The 26,550-nt window shown below is 46.4% G+C and overlaps 3 protein-coding genes across 6 annotated transcripts; all 3 read left to right on the top strand.

Annotated features, from left to right (window-relative positions):
- CLIC2 (chloride intracellular channel 2) lies at positions 126–13,734 on the top strand. 2 transcript variants are annotated; one of them, NM_001244428.1, is given in 6 exon segments: positions 126–241; positions 6,927–7,036; positions 7,154–7,279; positions 11,489–11,595; positions 12,197–12,378; positions 13,174–13,488. In NM_001244428.1, coding segments are annotated over 6 exon segments (744 nt in total). In that variant the 5' UTR covers positions 126–184; the 3' UTR covers positions 13,336–13,488.
- LOC100620620 (histone H2A-Bbd type 2/3) lies at positions 20,159–22,784 on the top strand. Of its 3 annotated transcripts, XM_005674023.3 has the most exons (3): positions 20,159–21,300; positions 21,419–21,655; positions 22,081–22,778. In XM_005674023.3, exons 2-3 carry the CDS (start codon positions 21,479–21,481, stop codon positions 22,546–22,548), a joined length of 645 nt encoding a protein of 214 aa, XP_005674080.2. In that variant the 5' UTR covers positions 20,159–21,300; positions 21,419–21,478; the 3' UTR covers positions 22,549–22,778. The 3 variants fall into 3 exon arrangements, with proteins under 3 accessions (XP_005674080.2, XP_020936102.1, XP_020936101.1); XM_021080443.1 differs by having other exon boundaries at positions 20,181–21,655; positions 22,197–22,784; XM_021080442.1 differs by having other exon boundaries at positions 20,181–21,655; positions 22,140–22,784.
- On the top strand, positions 23,649–25,443 carry LOC100516587 (factor VIII intron 22 protein). The gene has a single exon (XM_003135516.4). It carries the CDS (start codon positions 23,726–23,728, stop codon positions 24,884–24,886), a length of 1,161 nt encoding a protein of 386 aa, XP_003135564.1. The 5' UTR covers positions 23,649–23,725; the 3' UTR covers positions 24,887–25,443.

Genomic DNA, 26,550 nt, shown 5'->3' with positions numbered 1-26,550 from the left:
GCTCTCAAACATCTAGAATTTTCTGCACCCCACCTCTCGAAGAGAGACCAGCCCAGCTCTGACTCTTACAAACTGGACTTCCCTCTTAAAGCACAACTTTCATTTAAGCCTTTTGATAAAACGGGAAGAAAAGAATTTGTGTGCAGAAGGTGAGGGGCTGACGACTGGAAATAAAACCAGAAGGATGGCAGGTCCCAGGCCCAGCAGTCCAGCAGACCCTGAAATTGAGCTTTTTGTGAAGGTAAGTTTTCTAGCTATAATGACAGTATACAGAATGTATTCTTTATTAACCTTGAACCTCAGCTTCTTTTTTAAAACGTCAACGTTTCAACTAGAGAGAGGAAATAGTTTTATCATTATATACCTAGTCTGAGCCCTAGAAGAACACCTGAGTGTTCGGCTGCTCTTAAATGGTGATAGAAAAATATCCCATCTGCAAAATGCAAATTACGGTGGAAAGACAACTAGACTTGTTGGTCGTTCGAGCGACTAAATGTCCTTCTTCATGGCTTCCTGCGTGACCTCCGACAACCCCGTCCCCCTCTTCGTTTTTCCACTTTTCCAAAGAAGGAGCCTGACGAAATGATGCTTGCGGCCTTTCCAAGCTCTCACCGTTGTGTTTCGTGTTTCGTGCGGACTGAATGTGGGAGGCGAGGGCCGAGAGTGGCCTGAGGGCCTCCGCTCCACACGCAGTCCAAACGCAGCTTTCTGAAGCTCGCCCACGCCGGACGAACATTGCAGCAGGTCCCTTGGCCACACAGGGAAAATCCAGGACTTGCGTGCCTGTTGCATTTTGCCCGAGTCATTTGGTTGGTTTCTGGTTTGGGGTTTTAATGTCTTAACTTTTCAGAAAAGCCCTTTGGAAAACCCCCAAAGCAGGAGGAAGGAACATGTGTTTCTAAATTAGCTCATCGAGAAAAGAAATTTTTGTGTGGGTTACTCCAAATGGAAATTCGTTTCCTAAATCCTGGCCTATGTTAACCATTTTTCTCTGTATTTTCATGGACTGTTGGAAGTATTCAGAATGATGACCATAGCAAACTCTCATGTCGTGCGTGACCATTTTCTAAACACACATAGCATCTCATTTATTCCTAACGGCAATGTAGGAGACATGTTAATAGCAGTAAAGGAGTGTCGTCAGTAGCAGTGGTGGTGGCAGGACTCAAAATTGCCCTCATCGTTTCTAGATAACTAAGCGCAGGCAATAACGTCTAACTAACTTGCCTCTGAGACGACATTGCCTCTTGATGGCTTACCAACGCACCTTAAATAACGTGTGCTTACCAAACATGGGGTTAAACGTCATTGGCCAAGGTAATAACTTTACGATCATTTAAAAGTATTTAACAACTGGTCACATATATACACCAAGGATGTAATTAACCTACCTTTTCAAAACTATAGGAGCGACACTCTTGAATTCTCCAGAGCAAAATAGAATATTTTGCTGGACTCTGGGACATAAGAGCTACTTCTCCTATCTCTGGATTCTAGCCAAATGTGTGACTGCTCAGACACAGTATAAATAAGCTTTATTTTCCTAACTGGCTTCTAACATCTACCAATTCCAAAGCAGAGGTTATGTCTCTTCATAGGGTAACTAAAGTGTTTCTTTTGTCTGAACGTGCTCACTCGGTTCTAACTTCTCTAACCAGTTGTTGGGGCATTGATCTCTGTGTTTATCTTCATAGACTTCCTCATTTGGGGGGTGATCTAGACAGGAAGTTAGCCCATCACACGTTGGATGAATACATGTTAAGTAATAACTTTCAGGGTAAAATAGCTAATCATTTATTCAGCACTTACGATACGGCAAGGACTGTGCTAAAGGGTTTATTATTAACCTGATTTTACGGGTACAGTAATTAAAGCAAGAAATAGCTAGGTAGCTTTTTCTAAGGTCACATAGCTAGTAAATGGCAGAGTTAAGATTCCGATCCTTGGAGTTGCAGTTGTGGTTCAGTGGGTTAAGACCCCAACATAGTGTCCGTGAGGATACCAGTTCAATTCCTGGCCTCGCTTGGTGCGTTAAGGAGCTGGCATTGCCGAGAGCTGCGGTGTAGGTTGCTGATGCAGCTCAGATCTGATGTTGCTGTGGCTGCGGTGTAGGTGGGCAGCTGAAGCTCTGATTCAAACCCTAGCCCGGGAACTTCCACATGTCGCAGGTGTGGCCCTAAAAAGGAAAGAAAAAAGCAAAAAAAAAAAAAAAAAAAGCATTTCAGTCCTTTAAAAGAGCTGTGCATAATCCTAATTAATAGTTTTCAATTTGGCAAGCTTTCTGGTAAAATTTCCCAGAATTTCACCAGATGAATTGCTCTAGCTTATCTAACGACACCGATACAAGCTACAGATTTTCTGGAAGAACCTGAGTATCACCCGGTCCAGGTATTTGTTTTCCTTTACCTTAGGGTGAATTCCAAAGATGGACAGAAGTTTCATAGAAGATACCAGGAGGGGGAACAGGGATGGAGAGGTGTGAAAAAATGTTAATAAGTTTAAGAAGCACTACTCTTTACCAATTTATCTCATTTACAGATAATGTGCTATCTTTCTAAAGAGTAAACCAGTCTGCAGTTTCCCCAGCTACTCCTGGCTGTTGCTTAAAAACCTTACCATAATTTCCTCATCCCACTGATTGGATCCCTCCAAGAAAGTAAGGCTTTCCTGTCACAATTAAGAATTTACATCCCATGCCCTCACGTGTTACATGTAGTGCATGAACACATTGCTGTCCAGCTCTGAATGATTTGGGCAAGATTGATATCCAAAAATTAAGAATAAAGGATGTCTAACACACATTTTATTTTCTCTAAATGCAGATTTTATCTTATTGGTTTTGCTGTTGTTTGACAAATGGAGCTTTCATGTTCTCTGCCAGTCTAAAATTAAATTTTAGCAGATTTGTACATAACGCTATAGCCTGTCACATTTGGGCCAAAGTCCGGTCACATTTTTGTTTTGATAAATGTGGGAAAGAAGAAAGAGATGATACTTCTCTGAAAGTTCAGACCATTTTCAAGTTCTTAGAACAAATTCTTAGAACTGTCATAAAGATTCTCGTAGGGAGTGATTAATTAAAAATCCAGGGAGTTCCCGTCGTGGCGCAGTGGTTAACGAATCCGACTAGGAACCATGAGGTTGCAGGTTCGGTCCCTGCCCTTGCTCAGTGGGTTAACGATCCGGCGTTGCCGTGAGCTGTGGTGTAGGTTGCAGATGCGGCTCGGATCCCACGTTGCTGTGGCTCTGGCGTAGGCCGGTGGCTACAGCTCCGATTCAACCCCTAGCCTGGGAACCTCCATATGCCGCGGGAGCGGCCCAAGAAATAGCAACAACAACAACAACAAAACAACAACAACAACAACAAAAAAAAAGACAAAAAAAAATCCAATAAAACTATTAGACCAGAGGAAGCAAGGTTTGGAGTAGACGGTCCTGGCTTTGCCACATGAGAAGAGGAGAACCATCGTCAACTCTTGCCTAGGTGAGTGGACCCGAGCAAGTCAGCTTCCGTAAAACAAGAGTAATGCCATAACCTACCGCAGAGGGTCTTCTTCACTGCAAGGATTAAATAAAATAAATGCATAAGACGCAGTGGCTGTTAACACAGAAAACACCCAAGAAATGTCAGCTATGGCAGCCATCATCAGGCTTCATGTTTAGAAACTGAGGTCACGAACGCCAAGGTAAAAGGTTCTTTTCGTGAAGGACCACATCCTCTCTTTGCCAGCTGAAGATATTCAAGAGGTCGGAAATGTATCAGTCGGGCTAAGGAATTTATGTCCTAAAATTTTGTGCAGTGGCACTTTAAATAAGCATTTTATAAACAGAAAAAGAGTTCCGTTTTCCTGTAAAATTGCACTCATTTCCCCTACACCTCACTGTTTTGCCTTTCCTTTGGCCAAAGGCGATCCACCCTTCCTGCTGCATCTATTATCAGACTTCATTCTTCTTCCTGCCTCCCACCCCTAGTCAAGTTTCCATTCACTGACGCCGGTTCTGATTGGATCCTTAGTCTGATTGCTGTTACAAAAGAAATTCAGCTGCCAAGGTTGGTTGGCTCTCCTCATACCTCTTCACTCCCTGACGCCCAAAAGAGCAACAGTAAAAACCGTTTCGTCTGTTAAACTCACTGCCAGGAAAAGGAAACTTTACCAAAAAATAAGAAAGATCAAGGAGTCAGCATGGTCAGCTTCTGGTGAGAAATCTCTTCCCGTTTATAATAGATAGGCCTGCTGTGACCTTGCCTGCATGGAAGGGAGTGGGAGACAGGGAGAAAGGAAGCTCTCTGGGGTCTCTCCTTCAAGACACTGATCCCATCGTGAGGCTCCTGCACGCAGGGCCTCCTCTAACCCGAATGATCTCCCAAAGGCCTCATCTCCAAATACGGTCACACTGGGGGCTGAGGCTTCAATATATGACTTTAGAGGGGACATCCCAAATCCATAGGAGGTGGTGGTACTGCCTTTCACAGGATTAGGGGCTCTAAAGAAACAGTAGGTGGCTGTGTGGAGTAAAGAAAAGAGAAGGAATTCAGTTGGGGACGTGTTGAGACTGAGCTGCTACCACTCGGACCTCCCATGAGCACAGGACATGGGCTCTGACCCTCTCAAGAGGTGGCCCCCTCTCCTTCCTCATTTCTCTTCAGATGTCCGGGCTCCTCATCACTTGCTCCTTCCTGCTTCCTGACTCTTCCATCCAGAGAAATATATAGGTTGTCATATAAAAGCAGACTCAACTACCCACCACCCCTCCTTGCTATAGAAGTCTTCCAAACCTCAAACCGCTCTCCCTTATTTATTGGGGATTTTATTTCACACATCACTGGCCCTCTCTCAAACACTCTTCCTATCCTAATTCTTAGTCTTTTTATTTTATGATTCTTAGTTTTTCCATTAGATTTGATTTACAGTGTTCTGTCAATATCTACTGTACAGCAAAGGGACCCAGTCATTCATATATATATATATATATATATATATATGGACATATAGATAGTCTTTTTCTCCCATTATCCTCCATCCTGCTCCATCACAAGTGACTAGATATAGTTCCCAGGGCTGCACAGCAGGATCTCATTGCTTATCCATTCCAAAGGCAATAGGTTGCATCGATTAACCCCAAACTCCCACTCCATCCCCCTCCCGCCCCCCTCCCCTTGGCAACCACAAGTCCGTTCTCCAAGTCCACGAGCTTCTTTTCTGTGGAAAGGTTCATTTGTGCCGTATATTAGATTCCAGATGTAAGTGATATCATGTGGTATTTGTCTTTCTCTCTCTGACTTATTTCACTCAGGATGAGAGTCTCTCGTTCCATCCATGTAGCTGCAAATGGCATTATTTTGTTCTTTTGTATGGCTGAGTAGTATTCCATTGTGTCTATACACCACCTCTTTCTAATCCAGTCATCTGTTGATGGACATTTGGGTTGTTTCCACGTCTTGGCTATTGTGAATAGTGCTGCAATGAACATAGGTGTGTGTGTGTCTTTTCACGGAAAGTTTTGTCCAGATATATGCCCAAGAGTGAGATTGCTGGGGCATCTATAGTTCTATATGTAGTTTTCTGATATACCTCCAGAGTGGTTGTACCAGTTTACATTCCCACCAACAGTGTAGGAAAGTTCCCTTTTCTCCACACCCTCTCCAGCATTTGTTATTTGTAGACTTTTAAATCACGGCCATTCTGACCAGTCTGAGGTGGTACTTCATTGTAGCTTTGCTTCGTATTACTCTAATAATTAGTAATGCTCAGCAAAAGATGAAGTTTTAAATGAGTAGTGTTAAGACAAATATTCACTATTTGTAAAATAATAAAAGTAATAAAGTTGGGGTCCCAATACACTTCTTTTTTTCTTTATTTCTTTTTTTCTATTTCTTTTCTTTTTTTTAGGGCTGCACCTGCGGCATATGGAAGTTCCTGAGGTAGGGGTTGAATCAGAGCTGCAGCTCCTGGCCTATGCCACAGCCACAGCAACACCAGATCCAAGTCGCATCTGTGACCTATGCTGCAGCTTGCAACAACACCAAATCCTTAACCCACTGAATGGGGCCAGGAATCAAACCCTATGTTGTTCTTAACCCACTGAACAACAATGGGAACTCCCCAATACACTTCTTATGCCAAATAAATTCCAAATAAATGGAAAAAATGTAAAAATAAAACCATAAATGTACTAGAAGAAAACATGAAAGAACATTTTTATAGTAAAGCAAAATAAGAAAGTAATTTTTTTCTTTGCAATTTTGTGTAAGCAGGTTAGGAAACCCAAATTGCATAAAGGAAAACAATGTAAAATTTATGTAAAATTTTAATTTCACATAACATATGTTTTTTAAATTACATGTAACATGTATCAAAGAGAGTTAGTGTCTCTAGTACACAAGTAATTTTTCCAAAGTAATAAGGAAAAAGTCATCGCCTTAATAGAAAAGTGTAAAATCGTCACAAACAATTCACAGAAGGAAATCAAATGGCCAATGGACATATGGAAAAAACCTCTTAAGTAAATTTGGTAGGATCTATACAAATGGAAAATGCACATACTCTTTACTCAGCATTCCCATTATAAAGATTAATTCTCAAGATAATAACCTCAGAAATGTAGCAAGTTACATGCTCAGAAATATTCGTTGCTGAAATATTTAGAGTGGCAAAACTTTTGGAATATCTGAAAGGTTTCAACAGGAAATATTTATAAAAATTTGAGTAATATATTAAATTTATTACTGTGGTTATACACTTATCACACTTGTAATTTTACATGCAATGAGATTATTTGCTTCATTATCTCTCTCTGTCCGCAGATGTTAGAATTCTGAGATTGACTTCCACCTTTGTCTCTAGTAACTATCTCATTTCCCAATAAGCACTCAATACCTACTTGTTGAGCAAATGGATGAATGAGGCTTTTATTTCTCTTAATAGGCTGGAAGTGATGGGGAGAGTATTGGAAGCTGTCCTTTTTGCCAACGCCTTTTTATGATACTCTGGCTTAAAGGAGTTAAATTCAATGTGACTACGGTTGACATGACCAGGTAAGAGCAATCAGGACGCTTCCTTCCGGGGATTAAAATCAGTAGACACCAGTCTAGTGGTGGTATAATGTGTACTTTTCCTGGAAACCTAACTCTGCTTATTTTCAATAATTACAGAAAGCCTGAAGAGCTGAAGGACTTAGCCCCAGGTACCAATCCTCCCTTCCTGGTATATAACAAGGAGTTGAAAACAGACTTCATTAAAATTGAGGAGTTTCTAGAGCAGACACTGGCTCCCCCAAGGTACAGTGTTTTACAAGATATTCTTGCTCTTGACATGATCCATTTTAGTGGCCTATTTATTACAGATTGAGGATTCTTCTGAACATCTAACTCTTTTTCGGTGTCAGACCTCTCTTTGGCTAGAGTTTCAAAGATCCCCCTTGATTACTCTATATGTGATTAGAAAAATTTACTACAGAAATATTTATTTAATATATGAAAAGCCATTAAAACTCTATGAGAGGCAAACAGTATATTAGGAATGGACAAGTGGTACACTTGGAAACTTGGGAAAGACAATTAAAATTTAGGCCACATTTAATTTTAGCCACATTATCTGATCCATAATGAGGTTTGAGGACATTTATACTGAAAGAAATCAGATTTACTTCATTGCAGAGCCCTTACAAGATCTAAAATTTTGAAATAGCCTTTAATTCAGTCTGATCTCTTAGCTCTGCAGGTTGAGAACTATTATATCTATCATGCATAAACTTTCCCCTTCAACTTCAAATATACAAAGACAATTGATATAATATTTCGAGTTATGTTTAAATTCATAACACACTTAAGAAAAGGAAGTAAATTCTCAGTAGTCTAGAAATAGAAATGAAACCCATGGTGGGATAAGAGTGAGGGCCTGAGGTAATAACATTGTATAATAGCCCATGAGGCATGAAGGTAAAACATACCCAATACAAGACATCTGTACAATAGGTATGTATGAGAGATATATATGATAAACAAAGGGCTCTATCGGTTCAAAATGCCTCCTAAGAAACTAGGAATACCATTTGAGATTATTTTCTGTGTGCCAATACTATGTCTCTTTCATACGTTATTGACGTCTTCTTAGATTTTAAGCACCTGCTCCAAGTTTGCCCTATATTTTGTTCTTTTGCCCTCATCCACCCTCCTGTACTACTACCTCCACTCAAATCATCTGCTCCCCAACCTTTTATTGCCCCCAAAGATAACTAGTGAAAAAATCTATTGTGTATCTTTTCATATCCTATTTTATATTTATATAAGAACAATAATAGTAAGCATAATTTACTTTATAAACACTGCATCTTCTTTATCTCACTTCAAAAAAAAAAAACACTTCTGGGAGTTCCCGTCGTGGCTCAGCGGAAATGAATCCAACTAGGAACCCCGAGGTTGCCAGTTTGATCCCTGGCCTCGCGTTGCCGTGAGCTGTGGTGTAGATTGCAGACGTGGCTGGGATCTGGCGTTGCTGCGGCTCTGACGTAGGGCAGCAGCTACAGCTCTGATTCGACCCCTAGCCTGGGAACCTCCATATGCCATGGGTGCGGCCCTAAAGAAAGACAAAGAAGACCAAAAAAAGAAAGAAAGAAAAAAAACACTTCTAACATTCTTCAACTGTACTGGTATAGATTTAACTCATTATTTTAATGGCTCCATAACAGCCAATGTCACAGATGTGCTACAAATTGCTAGGCTCTTCCTCTGTTGATAGATGTTCCCTTTCCTTACAGTTTTTTTACCACTACAAACAGTGTTATAAATAACACCCTTGCTCGTATGTCCTTGAGTAATGGTGTTTTTATTCCTGTGGAATAGATTCCCAGGAGCAAAATTCAAATGTCTTGTATCTTTTTAAAGTTTTACCACTTTATCCATCATTGTATGAGGGTACCCTTTTCCCACCTGTCTCAAATGATATGCATTATCACTCTTTTAAAGTTTGTAGCAACCTAATGGGTGTAATATCTCATTGATACGCTAGTTGGCATTCCCCTGAACAGTATGTGAGTTTGAGCATCTTTACACATGCTCGTTGAGTATTTGATTTTGTTCTGTGAATCATCTTGTCAAATCCTTCTGATTTTCTATCAGCTTATGTATCATTTAGGATTACACTCAACTCTGATAACTATAAACCCAAAAAGTAGTGCCTTAAACAAATATGAGGGTTTTTTTTTCCTGACATAATGACACCCAGAATGAAGCATTGTAGGGCTGGAGTGACAGCTCCACAATTTCACTGGGGATCCAGGCTTTCCAATCATTCTTCTCTGCCATCCTTCAGGTGAGTGTCTCAGTATTAAAGTTAAGTCAAGTGACAATATGTCGTCTGGAATTCCAGGCCACTCTACCTAACGCCTGCCCGGGAGGAAGAAGGGCAAAGGACAAAAGATGCAAGCCATCTTTATTCATTTCACAGATGCCACACTCAGCAGTTTGTATTAACATCTCATTATCCACAAGTGATTCACTTGGTTGTACCTAAGTACAAAGGGAAGCTAGGAAATATAGTTTTTTATCTTCACAGTCCTGTATGTTCCATTGCTGGTCAATTCTTAATGAACTCTTCTGCCTTATATCTTCTGGTAGAAATGCTTGGCATAAAACTAAGCTGATAACGATAAAAGCACACAGAATATAATGTGTTATTGACTAAGTTAACAGAAATGTCAGTTGTTCTTAATTGGACATAAAAAATGATGATGGACTAATATAATATTCATTTTACAGCATAGAAAGAAATATTTTTCCTGTTTTCTTTTTTATTAAATTTAGTTGGAGTATAATTGACTTACAATGCTGTGTTCGTAGATTAGATTTCCTGGACTTATTTATCTCAACTACTAGTTGCAAGTTTTTACTCTTAAATAACATCTCCCCATTCCCTCCAGCCCCCAGTCTCCTGTGACCACCACTCAATTCTCTGTTTTCATGAATTTAGCTATTTTAGATTCCACATATAAGGGGAATACAGTTATCATATAGTATATGTCATTCTCTGCCCAACTTATCTCACTTACCATAATGTTCTCAAGATTTTCTTCTTTCTCGTGGCGAATATTTCTCTGTGTGTGTGTGTGTGTGTGTGTGTGTGTGTGTGTCTCAGATCACACCTTCTTTATCCATTCATCTGATAATGGGCACTTAGACTATGAACCTGAGTGCCTGTCTATGTTCTCCCATGAGATTTTGGTTTTTGATATTGCTCCTGAACCTTTTGTATTAAATTATTTCTAATTGTTACTATTATAATGCAATATACCACTACTGTCCATTTCTCTTTGATTAATGCTAGTGTAGAAAAGTTACTTCTTCAACATTTGATTTGTATTTAGTCACCTGACCAAAATACCATGAAATCTAGTCATTTTTCCTATACTTTCTTGGTTTTTCTAGGTATACAATTATCTTGTTGCTTCTCTTCCAATAGTTATACAGATTGTTTTATGTTGTTGTTTTTCTTCCCTTGCTAAAACCTCAACAACAATGTAGGCATTTCTGTCTTGTTCATAAAATTAATGTAAAACATGTGGAGTCACCATTTAGAATGGTGTCTTTTGTCTCGCTGGTTCGTACATTCAGCACAAGGATGAAGAATAGCGATCACGACTCTGCTCTTCCTTTACTGGATTTAGAGGAAATATTTCTAACATTTTCCCATTTAAGATGATACTTGCTGAAAGTTTTTGATGGATAATTTTGATCAGGCAAAATACAAACTGTTTTAGAGGATGATAAATACTAAGAAAAAGCAAAGCAAGGGAGGGAAGTCCTGAGGGTTAAGGGTGGGGAGAGGCTGCAATGTCAGATAAAAGAAAGGACGTTAAGGGCAGACCACGTGACAAGGCCTTGGCGTGAGGACTTTGGACCCAGCAGCGAGCAGTGGAGATGGTGAGTAGTAGACCCAGATTCTGGGTATGTTTTGAAGGGTAAGCTGGCTGGAGCTACTAATGGACCAAATGTAGGAATGGTTACGTGTTTGGTTGAACCATTTCTAGTTACAAGTCGGGGTTTTTATGAATAGGAATTGATTTTTACTGAACACTTTTTGGGCCTCTATTCCTGATAATATGGTTTTCCTTATTGAATGTGTTAATGTACTGAATTACATTATTATTTTATTTTATTATGCTAAATTAAGTTTTTATGACTAAGAGGAAGACATCTTGGCTACTTTTCCCCATCTGCTCCATCCTCTTTATTCTTTTATGTGTTTTATTATTTGAAGCTATGCTTTTTCCCCACTACTTATCTACAGATAAGTTAGCTTTGGTTTCCCAGTGATTTTTAGAAACTATTTGCAGACTCAAAAAAAGACATATTTCCAATGAGAGATTTCTCAGGGCCTTCAGCTTCCAAGATAATTTTCCAAAACCTCTATTCTCAGCAGCCTGAAAGCTGGGACACCTGGTCTCGGTCTTGTTACGTGTGAATGACAGTGCCGTGGCGTTTCTTTTTAAGGTATCCTCATCTGAGCCCCAAGAACAAAGAGTCCTTTGATGTGGGCTGTAACCTCTTTGCCAAGTTCTCTGCCTACATTAAGAATACACAAAAGGAGTCAAATAAGAGTAAGATAACTTTCTTTATATCCTTTTTGTTTTTCTCACTCGCGGGCTCACTGCCACGTTCTGACCTAGCGAAAATTGGCTTTTCCTGAACATAGAGTATACTCATCTCGTTTTCTGTTCTCTCTTCTGAAATTCCCTTGCATGAAGTTTTATTGGATTTAGAACCTCAGAGTCAATATAGCAATTACCAACCCAGCTCAATTACCACACTGATACCCTAGGTGTGAACTAACTTCCAACTTTCCCAGCCCTGTGTACCTTTAAGGCTTCTTAAACCATAGCACTATCTCCCACAAACATTCTTTAATAAGTTTACTGTTCTCTGAATCATGAAATCTATGTCTCCAACTCTTCTATATTATCTTTCTTTCTTTCACTCTCCTCCCAATGTATTTCCTCAAGAAAGTCCAAAAATATTTCCACTCCCCATTTGATTAAACATCTGACTCAGTCTTATCAGTGAGTAGTTGAGCGTGCTAGTTAACAAGTGTAAGCAATATATAAAGATAGAGAGGTCTGAATGTCTGAGGAGCACATTGAGACTGTATGGAGTCATGAAGACAACACATTTATAAGTAACCCTATGACTTCATTGCCTCAGATTTTGAAAAATCTCTGCTCAGAGAATTTAAGCGTCTGGATGACTACTTAAACACCCCACTTCTGGATGAAATTGATCCAAACAGTGCTGAGGAACTCACGGTTTCCAGAAGACTGTTCTTGGATGGGGATCAGCTGACACTGGCTGACTGCAGTTTGTTACCCAAACTGAACATTATTAAAGTAAGTCTTTTTACGGCCGGCTCAGTGACTGGGAGAGGTTTGGCAGTTGTCAGCAAGAAACACAGTGGCCACTCATCTTGCCATCATCATGATGCGTAGTGTGCGGCTGCTTTTTCTCCCCAGAGGAAAAATCCGTAAAGGTCTCCTCTGGGAAGCATAAAAAACTTCTCGCTTCTTCCTAAACCAGAAGGTGCTTTCCACTGTCGTGTCTACAAAACAGGGATAATATTACTCAGTTCGCAGAACTGTTGAGAACATTAAGACGTGAAATACTTAGAACAGTGTCTGGACCATCGCAAGTGATAATAACATGGGCTATTAGTATTACTATGAGGATATAAGGATTACTTTAACAAATTTTTATTGAACAGAACTTACTCCATCTCAGATTCAATGCCAGACACAAAAAATACATAAATAAGACATTGTCAGGACCCTAAACAAACAAACTCTTAGGCCAGTGGAGAGATTACATGCTCTTTTTCTGTGCCTCCTTCTTCTAAACATATTTATAATTAAATACACCATAAATGTAAATAGGATTGCAAGCATAGTGTTTTGTCTTCGTTTGTAGACAAAACATTAAAGTAGTATACAGCAGAAATTCTCACAACGTTGTAAATCAACTATAATTTTTAAAAACATTACAGTAGTAAATCCGAGATTCTTTTTGTTTTGTAGTACTTTTTGTGAAGATAACATGTCTTCAAAGAGCTCGACTTTTGAGTCATGTTTTACGGACTAGGCAGGTTCCTGATGCAACTGCTTTTCCCTCTTTTTGTCCCCAAACCCTAGGTTGCTGCAAAGAAATACCGTGACTTTGACATTCCAAGAGAATTCTCAGGAGTCTGGCGCTATCTCCACAATGCCTATGCCCGTGAGGAATTTAGCCACACATGTCCTGAAGACAAAGAAATTGAAAACACCTACGCAAGTGTGGCTAAACAGAAGAGTTAGGACAGCTCTTTCAATAGAAGAACCTCTCTTTTCACCTGTTATCATGTTAGAAAGGTTGTTTTGAAATAAGAATACGGAAAATACTGTTTCCTCTATCCAACTTTCTTATGAGAAAGAACACCGACTAAATGTTCTGTGTCTAGTTAATCCAAACTCTCTTCCCACTGTGTATTTTAAAGGTCTTCGTACTTTCACTTTGTTTATTCCCATGGCACAACCGCTGCAATCCTAAAAAGCATCAGTATCTTTTGCTATTTGAATTCCTAGAATGCATCACATGTGCAGGCTCAACAGATAGTTGAAGTTACAAATGACAAGCAGTCACAGTCTCAAAATGCTCGGTAGAAACATTTCCATCTAATTCATTAAAAACAATTTTACCCTTTTTTGTTTGGTTAATACATGCATGGGTTTATTTATGATATGAATAACGAATCAGAGACTGAGTATATTAGAGAGGCCACTCTCCAAAGAATGACTGTTTTAAAAATCAGCACCAGCACTGGGAACTGTATCTAGTCACTTATGACGGAGCAGGATGGAGGATAATGGGAGAAAAAGAAGGTATTATATGTGCGTGTGTGTGTGACTGGATTAACTAATCCAAACTCTCTTCCCACTGTGTATTTTAAAGGTCTTCGTACTTTCACTTTGTTTATTCCCATGGCACAACCACTGCAATCCTAAAAAGCATCCGTATCTTTTGCTATTTGAATTCCTAGTTTCTCAGTACCATGCCCTTAAACTCATTAATAGAAGCATTCTTTTACAGATTATACCACACTTAAGGTGTATTCATGTCACCACAAAGCTCCAAGTCTCACCCGATTCCACAGATACTGATACAGCTCAGAATTACGCTCCTAGACAAAAGGATTATTATATTCTTAGATGACATCAATACTACTCAATTCAGTAACTATTTATTGAGTACTTCCTATGTTATTCGTTAGTGATTTAATCTTCACAACAACCTTATGAAGTACGTAAAAAGAGATCTGCCTCTTTATGTCAAAGGAACATGCAGCTCAGTAAGGAGACCGGCAATTACGACACATACGGATCATGAAAAGAGCGAGCCAGGTTACGTAAAGAAGCACATCCTTATGTGTTGCCCCAGCCTGACCTCAAACAACGTCCACTTAGCAATACAGACTTTGCACAGCACCACCTCTGTGAAAATTCTTAGAGATGGTTTTTGGCTGTGCCCACAGCATACAGAAGTTCCCTGGCCAGGAATAAAAGCTGCGCCACTGCAGGGACCTGAGCCGCAGCAGTGTCAACACAGAGTTCTTAACCCTCTGAGCCACAAAGGAATTCCCTTAGAGATGTGTTTTTATGAGAAGGTAAATTTTTTTCCAACCTGGGCAGACAGATGACTCCAGTGTGGGATCCTGAATGAAGCTGGCATCAGCAATTTCTTCCCCTACAGATGTCAATTACCAAATATGGGAAAGGGCATTTGTATCCACTGGCGTCCAGTTCTTAAAAGCAAGAAGGAACCTTTTCTTGGTGCAAAAATAGATCATAGTGGAATAGAGATTCCAAACAGAGAAAGCTATGTAAAAACTTGCTATCTGCTAAGGTGGCACTTCCGATCAGTGGTGAAACACTAGAACATATTTTGGCCACATTCTTGGCCACTTTCTTTTTTTTTTTTTTTTTTTTTTTTGCTATTTCTTGGGCCGCCCCTGTGGCATGTGGAGGTTTCCCAGGCTAGGGGTCGAATCGGAGCCATAGCCACCAGCCTACGCCAGAGCCACAGCAACGCAGGATCCGAGCCGCGTCTGCAACCTACACCACAGCTCACCGCAACACCGGATCGGTAACCCACTGAGCAAGGGCAGGGACCGAACCCGCAACCTCATGGTTCCTAGTCGGATTCGTTAACCGCTGCGCCACGACGGGAACTCCCTTGGCCACTTTCTGACGAGGACTGCCCTGCCTGTCCCATCGCATGTCCCCCGCTTCCGGCTGGGAGCTCCCCAGAAGCACCTTCACCCTTCGCGTTTCTAGCAGCGTCCTGGGCGCGATGATGCATGTGTCCCCCGAGACAGCAGCGGCTCTCTCTCCTGCTCGGCGCTCCTTTCTGAGCCCTCCCCAGAAGCACCTACAGCGCCACACTTCTGGCATGCACCTCAAAACTCTTCCAGCCTCTAGCCATCGCCCACTTTCAAAGTTACTTCCACATGTTTCATTATTTGTTACAGCAGCGCCCCTCTTCTTAGTACCAAATTTGTCTTAGTGGACTCAGGCGGCTATAGCAAAATACTATAAACTGGCTGGCTTAAAACACAGACTTTTTTAAAGCAATGACATTGATTTCATTTGGGGTTTTTTGTCATAGTCGATTTACACCGTTTTCTCAATTTCTGCAACAACACATTTATTTCTCATAATTCTGGAGGCAGAACTCTGAGATTCGAGTGCCAACATAGTCAGATTCTGGCAAGACCTCTTTCCCTGGTTTGCAGGCAGCTGCCTTCCCACTGTGCCCTTACACGGTGGAGAGAGGGCAGCCAGCTCCACCTTCATGACCTCATCTACCCCTAACTGTCGCCCAAAGGCCCCGTCTCCAGATATAGTCGCCTTGCAGGCGGGGGGGGGGGGGGGGGGGGGGGGGGGGTCTCCTCCACAGTTCAGCCCATTTTATTCCAAGTTCTGCCAACTATACTTAAGATTGTGTCGAGAAGAAAATACCTCCTTCGAATCAGTGTTTTAAAACAAGACTGCTATTTATAGTAAAGACATGGGTAAGTGTGTATCAGCCAGGTACCTGGGGATAAGCTTTCTTTTATACAAATTACAACCTAAGATCACCTCCAAGGTCTGCTTTGTGATCAGCATGGTCGGAAGGGCCTTGAGGCAAAAGGAAAATAATACCCAGATTTCACAAGTCAGGAAATTTCAAGAAGACAATAGTGGCTGCCTTGGGCTATGTCTGCCAATATTTCTTCCAAAAACAATACAGAATAACAAGAACACATTTTAATAGGCACTAAAACCACATGGTAAATGTAGATGGAAGACAGAAAAATCCCCAATATAAACCTCAATATAACTCTGAGTTTAAAAGAAGAAAAAAATACTAAATCCCAGCAAGTACTCTCTCACATTCATGCTGCACCACAAACTTTTATGAGCAAGGGTCGGCTGAAAACAGCTGTAGGGAAAAGGGAGTTAGTCAGGGGCCTAAAAATCATTGAAAGAATAATTCTACCACCAGAAAACATTCTAAACTGAGTTAAATATATGCAAAGAAATATTCAGGGATATGAAAAAAAAATCACCTTGATTCAGACTTTTTAAAAAATCAAGAAAAGGAGTTCCCATCATGGCGCAGCAGAAACGAATCCAACTAGGAACCGTGAGGTTGTGGGTTCGATCCCTGGCCTCGCTCAGTGGGTTAAGGATGTGGCGTTGCCGTGAGCTGTGGTGTAGGTCGCAGACAGGGCTCGGATCCTGTGTTGCTGTGGCCCTGGTGTAGGCCGGTGGCTACAGCTCCGATTGGACCCCTAGCCTGGGAACCTCCATATGCCACAAATGCAGCACTAAAAAGCAAAAAATAAAAATAAAAAATCAAGAAAAAACAGAGAAAATTGCTCAAATTAAGAAAATAAATGGAAGAAAAACATAAAATTATCTCAGAAGTAAGGATAAATTAAAAAGTTCCTGGAGTTCCCATTGTGGTGCAGTGGAAACGAAGCCAACTAATATCCATGAGGACGTGGGTTTCATCCCTGGCCTCACTCAGTGGGTTAAGGATCCGGTGTGGCCATGAGCTGTGGTATAGATGGCAGACACAGCTCGGATCCAAATTTGCCATGGCTGTGGTGCAGGTCAGCAGCTGGAGCTCTGATTCTGAAATAGTTTTAACTAAAGAATGACCCCCACCCCTTGGCTAAGAAGGCAGCTGCAAGCCTTTCCAGCTATACTTGTCACTATACCACCCTTCTTGTAATAATGTAACAACCGTGTGCCCTCTGTCCAAGCCAGCAGCCCTGCTAATCAGGTACCCAGCACTGCTCATCAGTTCTGCTTCTGTAACCTTGCTCGCTCAGTTTCTTAGGGAGGAACACTGTCTGCTTGGGGACGGGGGAGGTCCGGGATGCTTACACGGGAAAATCAAGACCTTGTAGTGTATAAAGGTTACTGAGAACAAAGACCTGGGGCTCAGACTCTGAGCCCGCACCGGTGCTGAATAAACCTGGCTTTTCCGTGTCTCCGAGTGCTGCTTGTCTCCTTCCATTGCCACGGTTTTTGAGGTTTCCGCAAGGGTGTAATCAATACAGTTGCCTCACAGTAGCCGTCACATAGTATGATAATGAATTAATTATTATAAGAAATTGTATGGCATACAGTATTACACTCACATGCACAATATCATATTGGAAAACTTGTTATACTTTTTCAGAAACCACTTGCCTGTGATAATAGAATGATACACAGTCTCTCCAGGTAGGAGAGGGGCATCCTATACAAAGTTATAAAGCAGTAAGAAACCGACTCATTATTAACTCTGTATTAAATATAACTCACCTTATGCCTGTGTCTGCACACACCAATCTACACGAGGATGACTTAGGGGATATAGACATCTCATCCAGGTATTGGATTTTCACACACACACACACACACACACACACACACACATTCACATACAGAAGGGAATCATTTATTCATTCTGTGGTGTGACGGTTATTTACTACTCCTTCAGTGTAGACGGATCCTCACAAAGGCTTTCATCCTCTTCTTCCTCACGCTGAGGAGGCTGAGGAGGACAGGAACAAGGAGTGGGTCTTTTTCCCTGGGGGCGGCAAAGGCACAGCAGGTGAAGGAGCTGGAGGGGGAGAGGCAAGGGCACTCAGTGGAACGCTATGGAAATACATTGTCATTTCTGTATGATTTTTGTGGGTTTTCATTTCTCTAAAAATGTTTTATATGGTACCCATCCTTCTTTCACCATTTGCTTCGGTTTTAGTGCCTGTACCGTGGAAGGGTCCATGTCATAGAAGAAGTCAGAAGCAGGAGCTCCCTCTGTGGCACAGTGGGTTAAGGATCCAGTGTTGTCTCTGAGGAAGCACAGGTTTGATCCTCAGCCCAGTACAGGGGCTTAAAAATCTGTGTCGCCACAGCTGCGCAGCTGCAGCTTGGGTTCATCCCTGGCCTGGGGGATTTCCACATGCTTCGGGTGTGGCCAAAAGTTTTTTAAAAAGTGAGAGGCACTCTCGAATGATCTGAAGCCTTCCGCCAGGCTGCCCGGTGTCAGCCTGTTCTCTTCTTCGCCTTCTTCCTCGGCATCTGGCCCTGGTTCAGAAGCAGTCATCTCCATCAAGTCACCTAGTATTCCTCTGCCGTGGTGACTATTAGTTCTTGAAATTCTCCAGGATCCATATCTTGAAAGCTTTCACCCCCTCGCTTTTTTTTTTTTTTTTTTTTTTGCCATTTTCACAATCTCTTTCATGATTTTTTTTTCTTGATTGGCTTTGTACTAAATACTGTGAAGTCGTGCACCACATCAGGTCACAGTTCTCTCCAGCAGGTAGGTATTGCTTCGGGCTCGAGGTTTCACGGCTTCTTCTCTAGCAGCAATGGCATTTTAATGGTGTGACCCTCCCAGACTTTCATGATGGTCTCTCCACGAGGGTTCTCTGCCACACAACTGACAATCCTTTCCATAGTGTACTGTGTGTAATGACATTTAAAGGTCCCTAGACTCCCTGATTGAGAGGCTGAATTAGAGACATGGTGTCTGGGGCCAAGTAAACCACTTGGGCACTTTTGGTGTTCAACTTATGGGGTTCTGGGTGGTCAGGGACATTGCCCAGTGTCAGAAGAACTTTAAAAGGCAGCTCCTTACCAGCCAGGACTTCCTGACCTCAGGGAAAATGCGTCAATGGAATTAGTCCAGAAAAAGTGTTCTGGTGTCTAGGCCTTTTTCTTGTACAACCAAAAGACTGGCAGAAACTACTTATCTTTTCCCTTTAGGCCCAGGGGTTAGCAGCTTTTAGATGAGGTCAGTCCTGATCACAAACCCAACTACATTTGCACGAAAGAGTAAAGTTAGCCTATCCCTTCCTGCTTTAAATCCTGGTGCTCGCTTCTCTTCCTAATACATGTCCTTTGTGGCATTTTTTTCCAGAAGAGGGCACTTTCATTTGCATTAAAAACCTGTTCAAGTGGCGTTCCCTTCGTGGCACAGTGGAAATGAATCCGACTAGAAACCATGAGGTTGCGGGTTTGATCCCTGGCCTCGATCAGTGAGTCGGGGATCTGCATTGCCATGAGCCATGGAGGAGGCTGCAGATACAGCTCGGATCTGGCATGGCTGTGGCTGTGGTGTAGCCCAGCAGCTGTAGCTCCAATTGGACCCCTAGCCTAGGAACTTCCATATGTCTCGGATGCGGCCCTAAAAAGCAAAAACAAAACAAAAGAAAACAAACAAACAAACAAACCTGTACAGGTTTCTCACCATTTTCTTTTTCTTTCTTTTTTTTTTTTTTTTTTTTTTGTCTTTTTGTCTTTTTGTCTTTTTGTCTTTTCTAGGGCCGCTCCCACGGCATATGGAGGTTCCCAGGCTAGGGGTCTAATCGGAGCTGTAGCCACCGGCCTACACCATAGTCAGAGCAACGCCAGATCGTTAACCCACTGAGCGAGGCCAGGGATTGAACCCGAAACCTCATGGTTCCTAGTCGGATTGGTTAACCACCACGCCACGACAGGAACTCCTCTCACCATTTTCTTAATGGCGTTTGGGAACGGGTCCACTACTTCTTGGATGGCAGAAGTTGCTTCCCCTGTAATCCTGACATTTTTAAGTCTTTCTAAAATTATCAGAATGTTCTGCCTCTGTTTTCCTCTAGGAGTTGTACGGTATCCAGTCTTACATTTAGTTAATTAATCCGTCTTGAGGTTTTGCGTGTATGTGTGTGCGTGTGTTAGAGAATATTCAGGGACTTGATTGGGGCATTTTGATTCTGTTTTTACAATTCAAGTTAGACGAGATCCAAAATTCTCTTGCTTACACAGATCAGGTACGAATTTTGTAGGCCTCTGCTATGGACTGAATTGGGTTCCCTCGAAGTTCCAACAAATGCAACTATATTTGGAGATAAGGCATTTATTACATTTTTAAAAATAGGTATAGTTGATTTACAATATTATAGTAGTTCCAGGATTACAGATAAGGGCTTTGAAGAGGTAATTAAAGTCAAATGAGGTCATAGGGTGAGGCCCTAATCCAATATGATTGGTGTCCTTAAAAAAAGAGGGAGAGAGAGACACTAAAAATACATACAGGTAGAGAAAAGATTATGTGCAGGACATGGTCAAATGACAAAAACCTACCAGTTAAGGAGAGGGACCTCAGGCACAAGCAATCTTCCTATCACTTTGCCCTTGGGCTCCTAGCCTCCAGAATTGGGAGAAATAACTTCATGTTGTTTAAGCCACACAGTATGTGGTACTCATTATGGCAGCCCTGGCTAAGCAACAACTTCCTATATTTCTCTTCGAGGAACACTGTGCTCAACTAGGCAACATTATCGGCCTCTGCGACTCAAACTATTCTGATCGCTGCTTTGACTCTACTGTGCTTTAGGGTAATTACACCAACTGCCAAACTCAGTGGCAGCACGTCCAATGCAAGTTGTGGCCTACAGAAAAGAGTGCTCAGGTAGCTCTTCAAAGATACTGGGGCTCTCCTCAAAAATTTATCACCCAGAGCTGTGAAAGGTGTATGCAATCCCTACTGAAACCCCAGTGCCCTGCTTTACAGAAGTGTCACAGCCAACGCTGAATGCATCCGGAATTTCCAGGGACCTTGACTAGCCCACGTCATCCTGGAAGAGAAGGAAACAGCTGGAGGACTCGCACGTCCCTATTTCAAACCTTAGGATAAAGCTCCAGTTATCAAAGCTGGGTGGTACCAGCCTAAGGGGAGACCCGTTTGCCAACGAGAGAGAGGTAAGAGTCCAGAACTAAACCCCGAAAAGCCATTCGTGGGTATAAGCCCAGGAGAACGGAAAAGAGGTGTTCAAAGAGGAGCCTGGACGGAGGGTTCACCACAGCCTCTTCCCAACAGGCACAAGGCGCGAGTCCCCCAAACGTCCACCGAGGGACGATGGCATCCGCCGCCTAAGCGATGACGAGAGTCAGGCAGCGGACCGCCATTCAGCCAGGAAAGGACCGTGGTGCCGCTTCGTGCCATCAGGGGAGGAACGCTGATGCCAACGTTATGCGAAGGGAAAGCTGCCAGACACAGAAGACCACCTGCTTATTGGAGGGGTGCCTCTCTAGGAACAAGGGTCCCTGGAAGCCGGTGAGCTGTTGCCTGGGTACTCCAGGGGCGGGGGGGGGCGAGGTGTGTGGGGGTGGAGGGCACTCAGGAGGGGGCGGGGGGACAGACGGCTTGGAGGGTACAGGGTTTCTTTGCGGGGGTGGGGGGGCGCCAAGGTTTGGGAAGTAGATCGTCGTGACGGTGGCCCGGCCCCATCAGTGTATTCTTGGTGCCCCTGGATGGTCCGCCACTGGTCCTCTTCTCGGGACCAAGCTCCCATCCCGGGCAACGTGAGAGTTCCCTCGGAAAGAGAGGGTCCCGGGAGCAGGGGCGGCAGGGTCCTGCCAGCGCCATTTCGGGGCAGGCCCAGGCCTGCGGGGGGTCGGGGTGCGGGGTGCGGGGGTGCGGGGGTGCGGGGTGAGGGTGGGTTCCGGGCGAGCAGTGACCTCCCCGGATGTACGTGTCAGAGCGCGAGCACCCCGACCAATGAGGGGCCGCCCCGACCCGTGGTCGCTGGGCTACGCAGTGGAGGCCCGAGGGGAGCGGTTGTCTTGAGACGTCGCGACCAGCTGGCACCTCCCAGGGCACCTCGGCGCACCTCGTGGCACCTCTTGGAGCTCATCGCGCTGCACCCCACGGCAGAGGTAGCTAGGCCCGTCGGTCGGTCCGTCGGAGAAGGCGCCCCCAACGCCCAGCCGCCGCATGCCCGGGAAAAGGAGCCGTCGAAAGTCACCCGGTCGCCAGGGGCGGACCTGCGCCCGCACCACCCGAGCCGGGCTGTCCGCCTCCGTGAGCCACATGGAGCGCCTCCTGCGGGAGGGCCCCTACGCCCAGTGCCTGAGCTCGTCCGCCCGGGTCTTCCTCGCGGCCACCATCGAGTACCTGACGGCCAGGGTCCTGGAGCTGGCGGGCGACGAGGCCCAGATTGTGGGTAGGAGGTGCATCACCCCAGAGCTGGTGGCCATGGCGGTCCACAACAACGCCCTGCTCAGCGCCTTCTTCGGAACCCTCGCCATCTCGCAAGTGGCCCCGACCCAGGAGTAGCTGCCCGACGCGCCCTGGATGTCCTGGCCCCAGCCCCTCACAGCCCCGGAAGCCCCGGCCTGCCTCCCTGCCTGCCTCCTCGGGCAGACTCGTTGCCAGGCAATACACGTGTTTAAAGAAACCCTCGTGCGTGCTTCGGTCACTCGGCGTGGGGGTGGGAGGCGGCGGGGCTGGGACGTCGCTTCCTGGAGGGACAGGGGGCGAGAGTCGGGCCGGGGGTGGGCGAGGGGTCGGAGTCGGGCGGGGGCAGAGGGTGACAGGGCCTGGGGTGGCCCTGGGTGTGAGGCTGGCCAGGGTGGGGTCTGGGGTGAGGCTGGGCTACGACGAGCTCCTCGGTTGGCCCTGAGCAAGGCGGAGCCAGGCGACGTCCCCAGACGGACCGGGTTCCTCGTGGCGCAGCTCAGGACCGTGCGGGGCGTGGTCATGGGGCGAACCTGCCAGGGCCACCGACGACGGCGGTGCGGGGTGGACGGGTGGCTGCCCAGAGGGGCTGGCGTGGACTCCAGCGGGGCCGGGGCTTTGGCGGGAAGATTGGGTCGGGATGGGGGGCGGGTTGGGCGGGACACCGTCAGGAACTAGGCAAGTCGCAACGAGGGTCCAGCGGGATCGAGATTAGTTGCTGCTGCACGAGGTGATGGATATTAACTAAATTCATCGCGGTAAGTATTTTGCAACCTATGGATGCCAGCGCACGTGTGCTGTACACCTCAAAAAGAAAGAAGCGTTTCGTTTTGGGCCACCTTCCCGTGGAGATGCCAGGAGGTGCCCTGCGTAGCAACCTGAGTGAGCGAGCGGTCACCTAGCAACAGCGAGCGCCCGTCCAGGCCCGGACTTTAAATAAGAGTCCGATTGGCAGACGCCGCCGCAGCCAGTTCCGGCCCGGGCTCCGAAGTCGCTATTTTGCATATCACCAGGGCGACGAGGAACGCTGGGGCGGCTGGGGCGGCCCAGCCCGCCCCGCGCGCGGGGGGACCTGCGCTCGACGCAGGGCACGTCGCAGCCCGAGGCCGTCGCGGAGCCCGTGCGCCCGGCTGCGTCAGCGCGCCCGGAAGCGCTGGCCTGGCGAACATGGCGGCGTCCGCGGCCGGCCTGGGCGGCGGAGCGGGCCCGGGGCCCGAGTCCGGGGACTTCCTGGCCCGGTACCGCCAGGTGTCGAGCAAGCTGAAGAAGCGGTTCCTGCGGAAGCCGAACGTGGCGGAGGCCGGCGAGCAGTTCGGCCAGCTGGGCCGCGAGCTGCGCGCCCAGGAGTGCCTGCCGTACGCGGCCTGGTGCCAGCTGGCGGTGGCGCGCTGCCAGCAGGCGCTCTTCCACGGGCCCGGGGAGGCGCTGGCGCTCACCGAGGCCGCGCGCCTCTTCCTGCGGCAGGAGCGCGACGCGCGCCAGCGCCTGGCCTGCCCCGCCGCCTACGGGGAGCCCCTGCAGGCCGCCGCCAGCGCCCTGGGCGCCGCCGTGCGCCTGCACCTGGAGCTGGGCCAGCCGGCCGCCGCCGCCGCCCTGTGCCTGGAGCTGGCGGCCGCCCTGCGCGACCTGGGCCAGCCGGCCGCCGCCGCCGGCCACTTCCAGCGCGCCGCCCAGCTGCTGCTGCCCCAGCTGCCCCTGGCCGCCCTGCAGGCGCTCGGCGACGCCGCCTCCTGCCAGCTGCTGGCGCGCGACTACAGCGGCGCCTTGGCGGTCTTCACGCGCATGCAGCGCCTGGCGTGGGAGCACGGCAGCCACCCGGTGCAGGTGCCGCCGCCGCCGCCGCCGCCGCCGCCGGCGGCCCTGTCGCAGCCGCAGCACCAGCCGAGGCCGCCGGGGCTCCAGCCCGGGTCCCGCGCGGCCGCCGCCCTGCCGCTGGCGCTGCCCCCCGCCAGCGCGGGTTCTGCGGCCGCGCCCTCTCCCGCCGCGCTGGGCGCCTTCTCGGACGTGCTGGTCCGCTGCGAGGTGTCGCGCGTGCTGCTGCTGCTGCTCCTGCAGCCACCGCCCGCCAAGCTCCTGCCGGAACACGCGCACACCCTGGAGAAGTACTCCTGGGAGGCCTTCGACAGCCACGGGCAGGAGAGCAGTGGCCAGCTGCCCGAGGAGCTCTTCCTGCTGCTGCAGTCCTTGGTCATGGCCACCCACGAAAAGGACACGGAAGCGGTCAAGTCGCTGCAGGTGGAGATGTGGCCCCTGTTGAGTGCCGAGCAGAACCACCTCCTTCACCTCGTTCTGCAGGAAACCATCTGGCCCTCTGGACAGGGGATCTGAAGCGCCGCCAGTCTCCACCAAGGGACTGGTTCCCTGTTAGCCAACCGCACGCACCCGCCTCTGCGTTTAGGGGGAAATAAAGACGTTGACCCGGCGCTCCGGCCTGTGCAGCTGCTTATTCCTCTGGCCACCACGGGAATTGAGTTGACGAAAAGGGACCTTGTTTCCGTAAGAGTGGCCGACAAAACCACCGTGATAGAATGGGGCAGAGAACGCGGCTCTCTTCCCCCAAACTGCAACATAAAAATGACAGTCCCTTCTGTCGCTTCCGTCTTCCCTTCTCACCCATCTGTGTGTCCACCCCCCCCCGCCCCCGCCGGCCCCCGCATCCCTGTTTCTTAGTGAGGACTCGTTTGCACAGCTCTGGCTCAGTACTTCAGCGGACTCTGATTCCTTAGCGTATTTCGACGTCTGCCTGTGTCAGGCCGCAATTCCTCCCTTCTTTCCTGCGCCCCATATGCGATCACTTGGCGATCTCGCGGGAATCATTTGATTCGGTACCACGCTGCTGTCACTGGTGCCCTGAATCCACGATAAAGCCATGCTGGCACTCCTAACTTGTGGTTTTCGATTTACTTCAACTGTAAAGCGGGAGTCGCTTATCTACCTGTCAGGAGACAGAAAGCAGAAACAGGTCGTTCCCTTTTAGCGCCAAGATGCATTTGTTCCTTTGAAACTGGCAGTGTGCCTGGCATGTGGGCCAGGAATCTACAGAGATCCTTTGCCGCGTGGTCCTTACTCAGATGCAACGCAAATGCTTCCGTGCAGAGCGGGGTGGAGGTGGGATGGGCGCCAGGGCAAAGGTGTCAGGTGTGCCTTCACATTCTCAGGTCCCTGTTCGGTTCTGAGAGGTACGAATGATCCACATGCCGGCTTTTACTGGTAGCACGGATCCTTCCGCAACGCTTTAGTCACACACGTAACGTCAGCATGGCCTTTGGGACTGTGTGATCCTGTATGGGCCAGACCGTGACCTTGTTCCCCCAAAGCGGGACGGCGGTCCGCTTTTAGAGACGAAATTTCCCAGGCTTTTTTGGGCCAAGCGCTGCGTGCGAAGCGCCGGAGCCGTTTTCTCGAATTCGTTTTCTTCGGTGATAATGAGAACGCTTCAGAATATAATCTCGTTCTCAGTCATTCGCCCTGGGGAGAATGCCTCCTTTAGGCTGAAGTTGCAAGCAGCACTCATCTTCAGGGCTGAGATTGAAGGACACAGTAGATTTGGGATTTGCACGCTTCGTGGGGGAGGAGGAATAGGTGGGGAGTGGTCTCCCTGGGTTACGTGTCCCCACACGGGTGGGACTTCCAGGGGAGTCTCCACTTGTGCTTCCACACCGTGGCAGCCCCGGCTGATGGAACAGGCGAGAGGCCCCGTTGAGACAGATTCTGCCACGGCGCCGGTGCTCTCACCTAGCTGCCAGGAAGGGTCCTTCTGAGCCCTTAAGAGTCTCGGCCGACTTACTGCCCAAGTGGTGACGGTGGTGCTCCTTTGTGCTTCTGCTTTTTCTGGCACACTCTGCTCAACCTGGGCTGCGGGCCTGGCCGGCTGCCCCACTGTCCCGTGACAAGAACGCTTCGGAATTAGGAAATGTGACTGGTGATGGCATCTGGGTTTGGGCTCAAGGACAAGCCTGCTGAGACCTCTGGTCTAAACTCCTTGCATTCAG

The sequence above is a fragment of the Sus scrofa genome, chromosome X (assembly GCF_000003025.6).
Source record: "Sus scrofa isolate TJ Tabasco breed Duroc chromosome X, Sscrofa11.1, whole genome shotgun sequence".
Taxonomy (NCBI): domain Eukaryota; kingdom Metazoa; phylum Chordata; class Mammalia; order Artiodactyla; family Suidae; genus Sus; species Sus scrofa.
This window is presented reverse-complemented; position numbering and strand designations above follow the sequence as displayed.

Bases quoted from the DNA above. Each gene is read 5' to 3' on its own strand.
- CLIC2 (XM_021079470.1), top strand. From the start codon at position 6,981: ATGATACTCTGGCTTAAAGGAGTTAAATTCAATGTGACTACGGTTGAC. The intron at 7,037-7,153 runs GTAAGAGCAATC...CAATAATTACAG, and splicing joins ACTACGGTTGACATGACCAG to AAAGCCTGAAGAGCTGAAGG. The intron at 7,280-11,488 runs GTACAGTGTTTT...TTTCTTTTTAAG, and splicing joins CAGACACTGGCTCCCCCAAG to GTATCCTCATCTGAGCCCCA.
- LOC100620620 (XM_005674023.3), top strand. From the start codon at position 21,479: ATGACGAGAGTCAGGCAGCGGACCGCCATTCAGCCAGGAAAGGACCGT. The intron at 21,656-22,080 runs GTGAGCTGTTGC...TGTACGTGTCAG, and splicing joins ACAAGGGTCCCTGGAAGCCG to AGCGCGAGCACCCCGACCAA.
- LOC100516587 (XM_003135516.4), top strand. From the start codon at position 23,726: ATGGCGGCGTCCGCGGCCGGCCTGGGCGGCGGAGCGGGCCCGGGGCCC.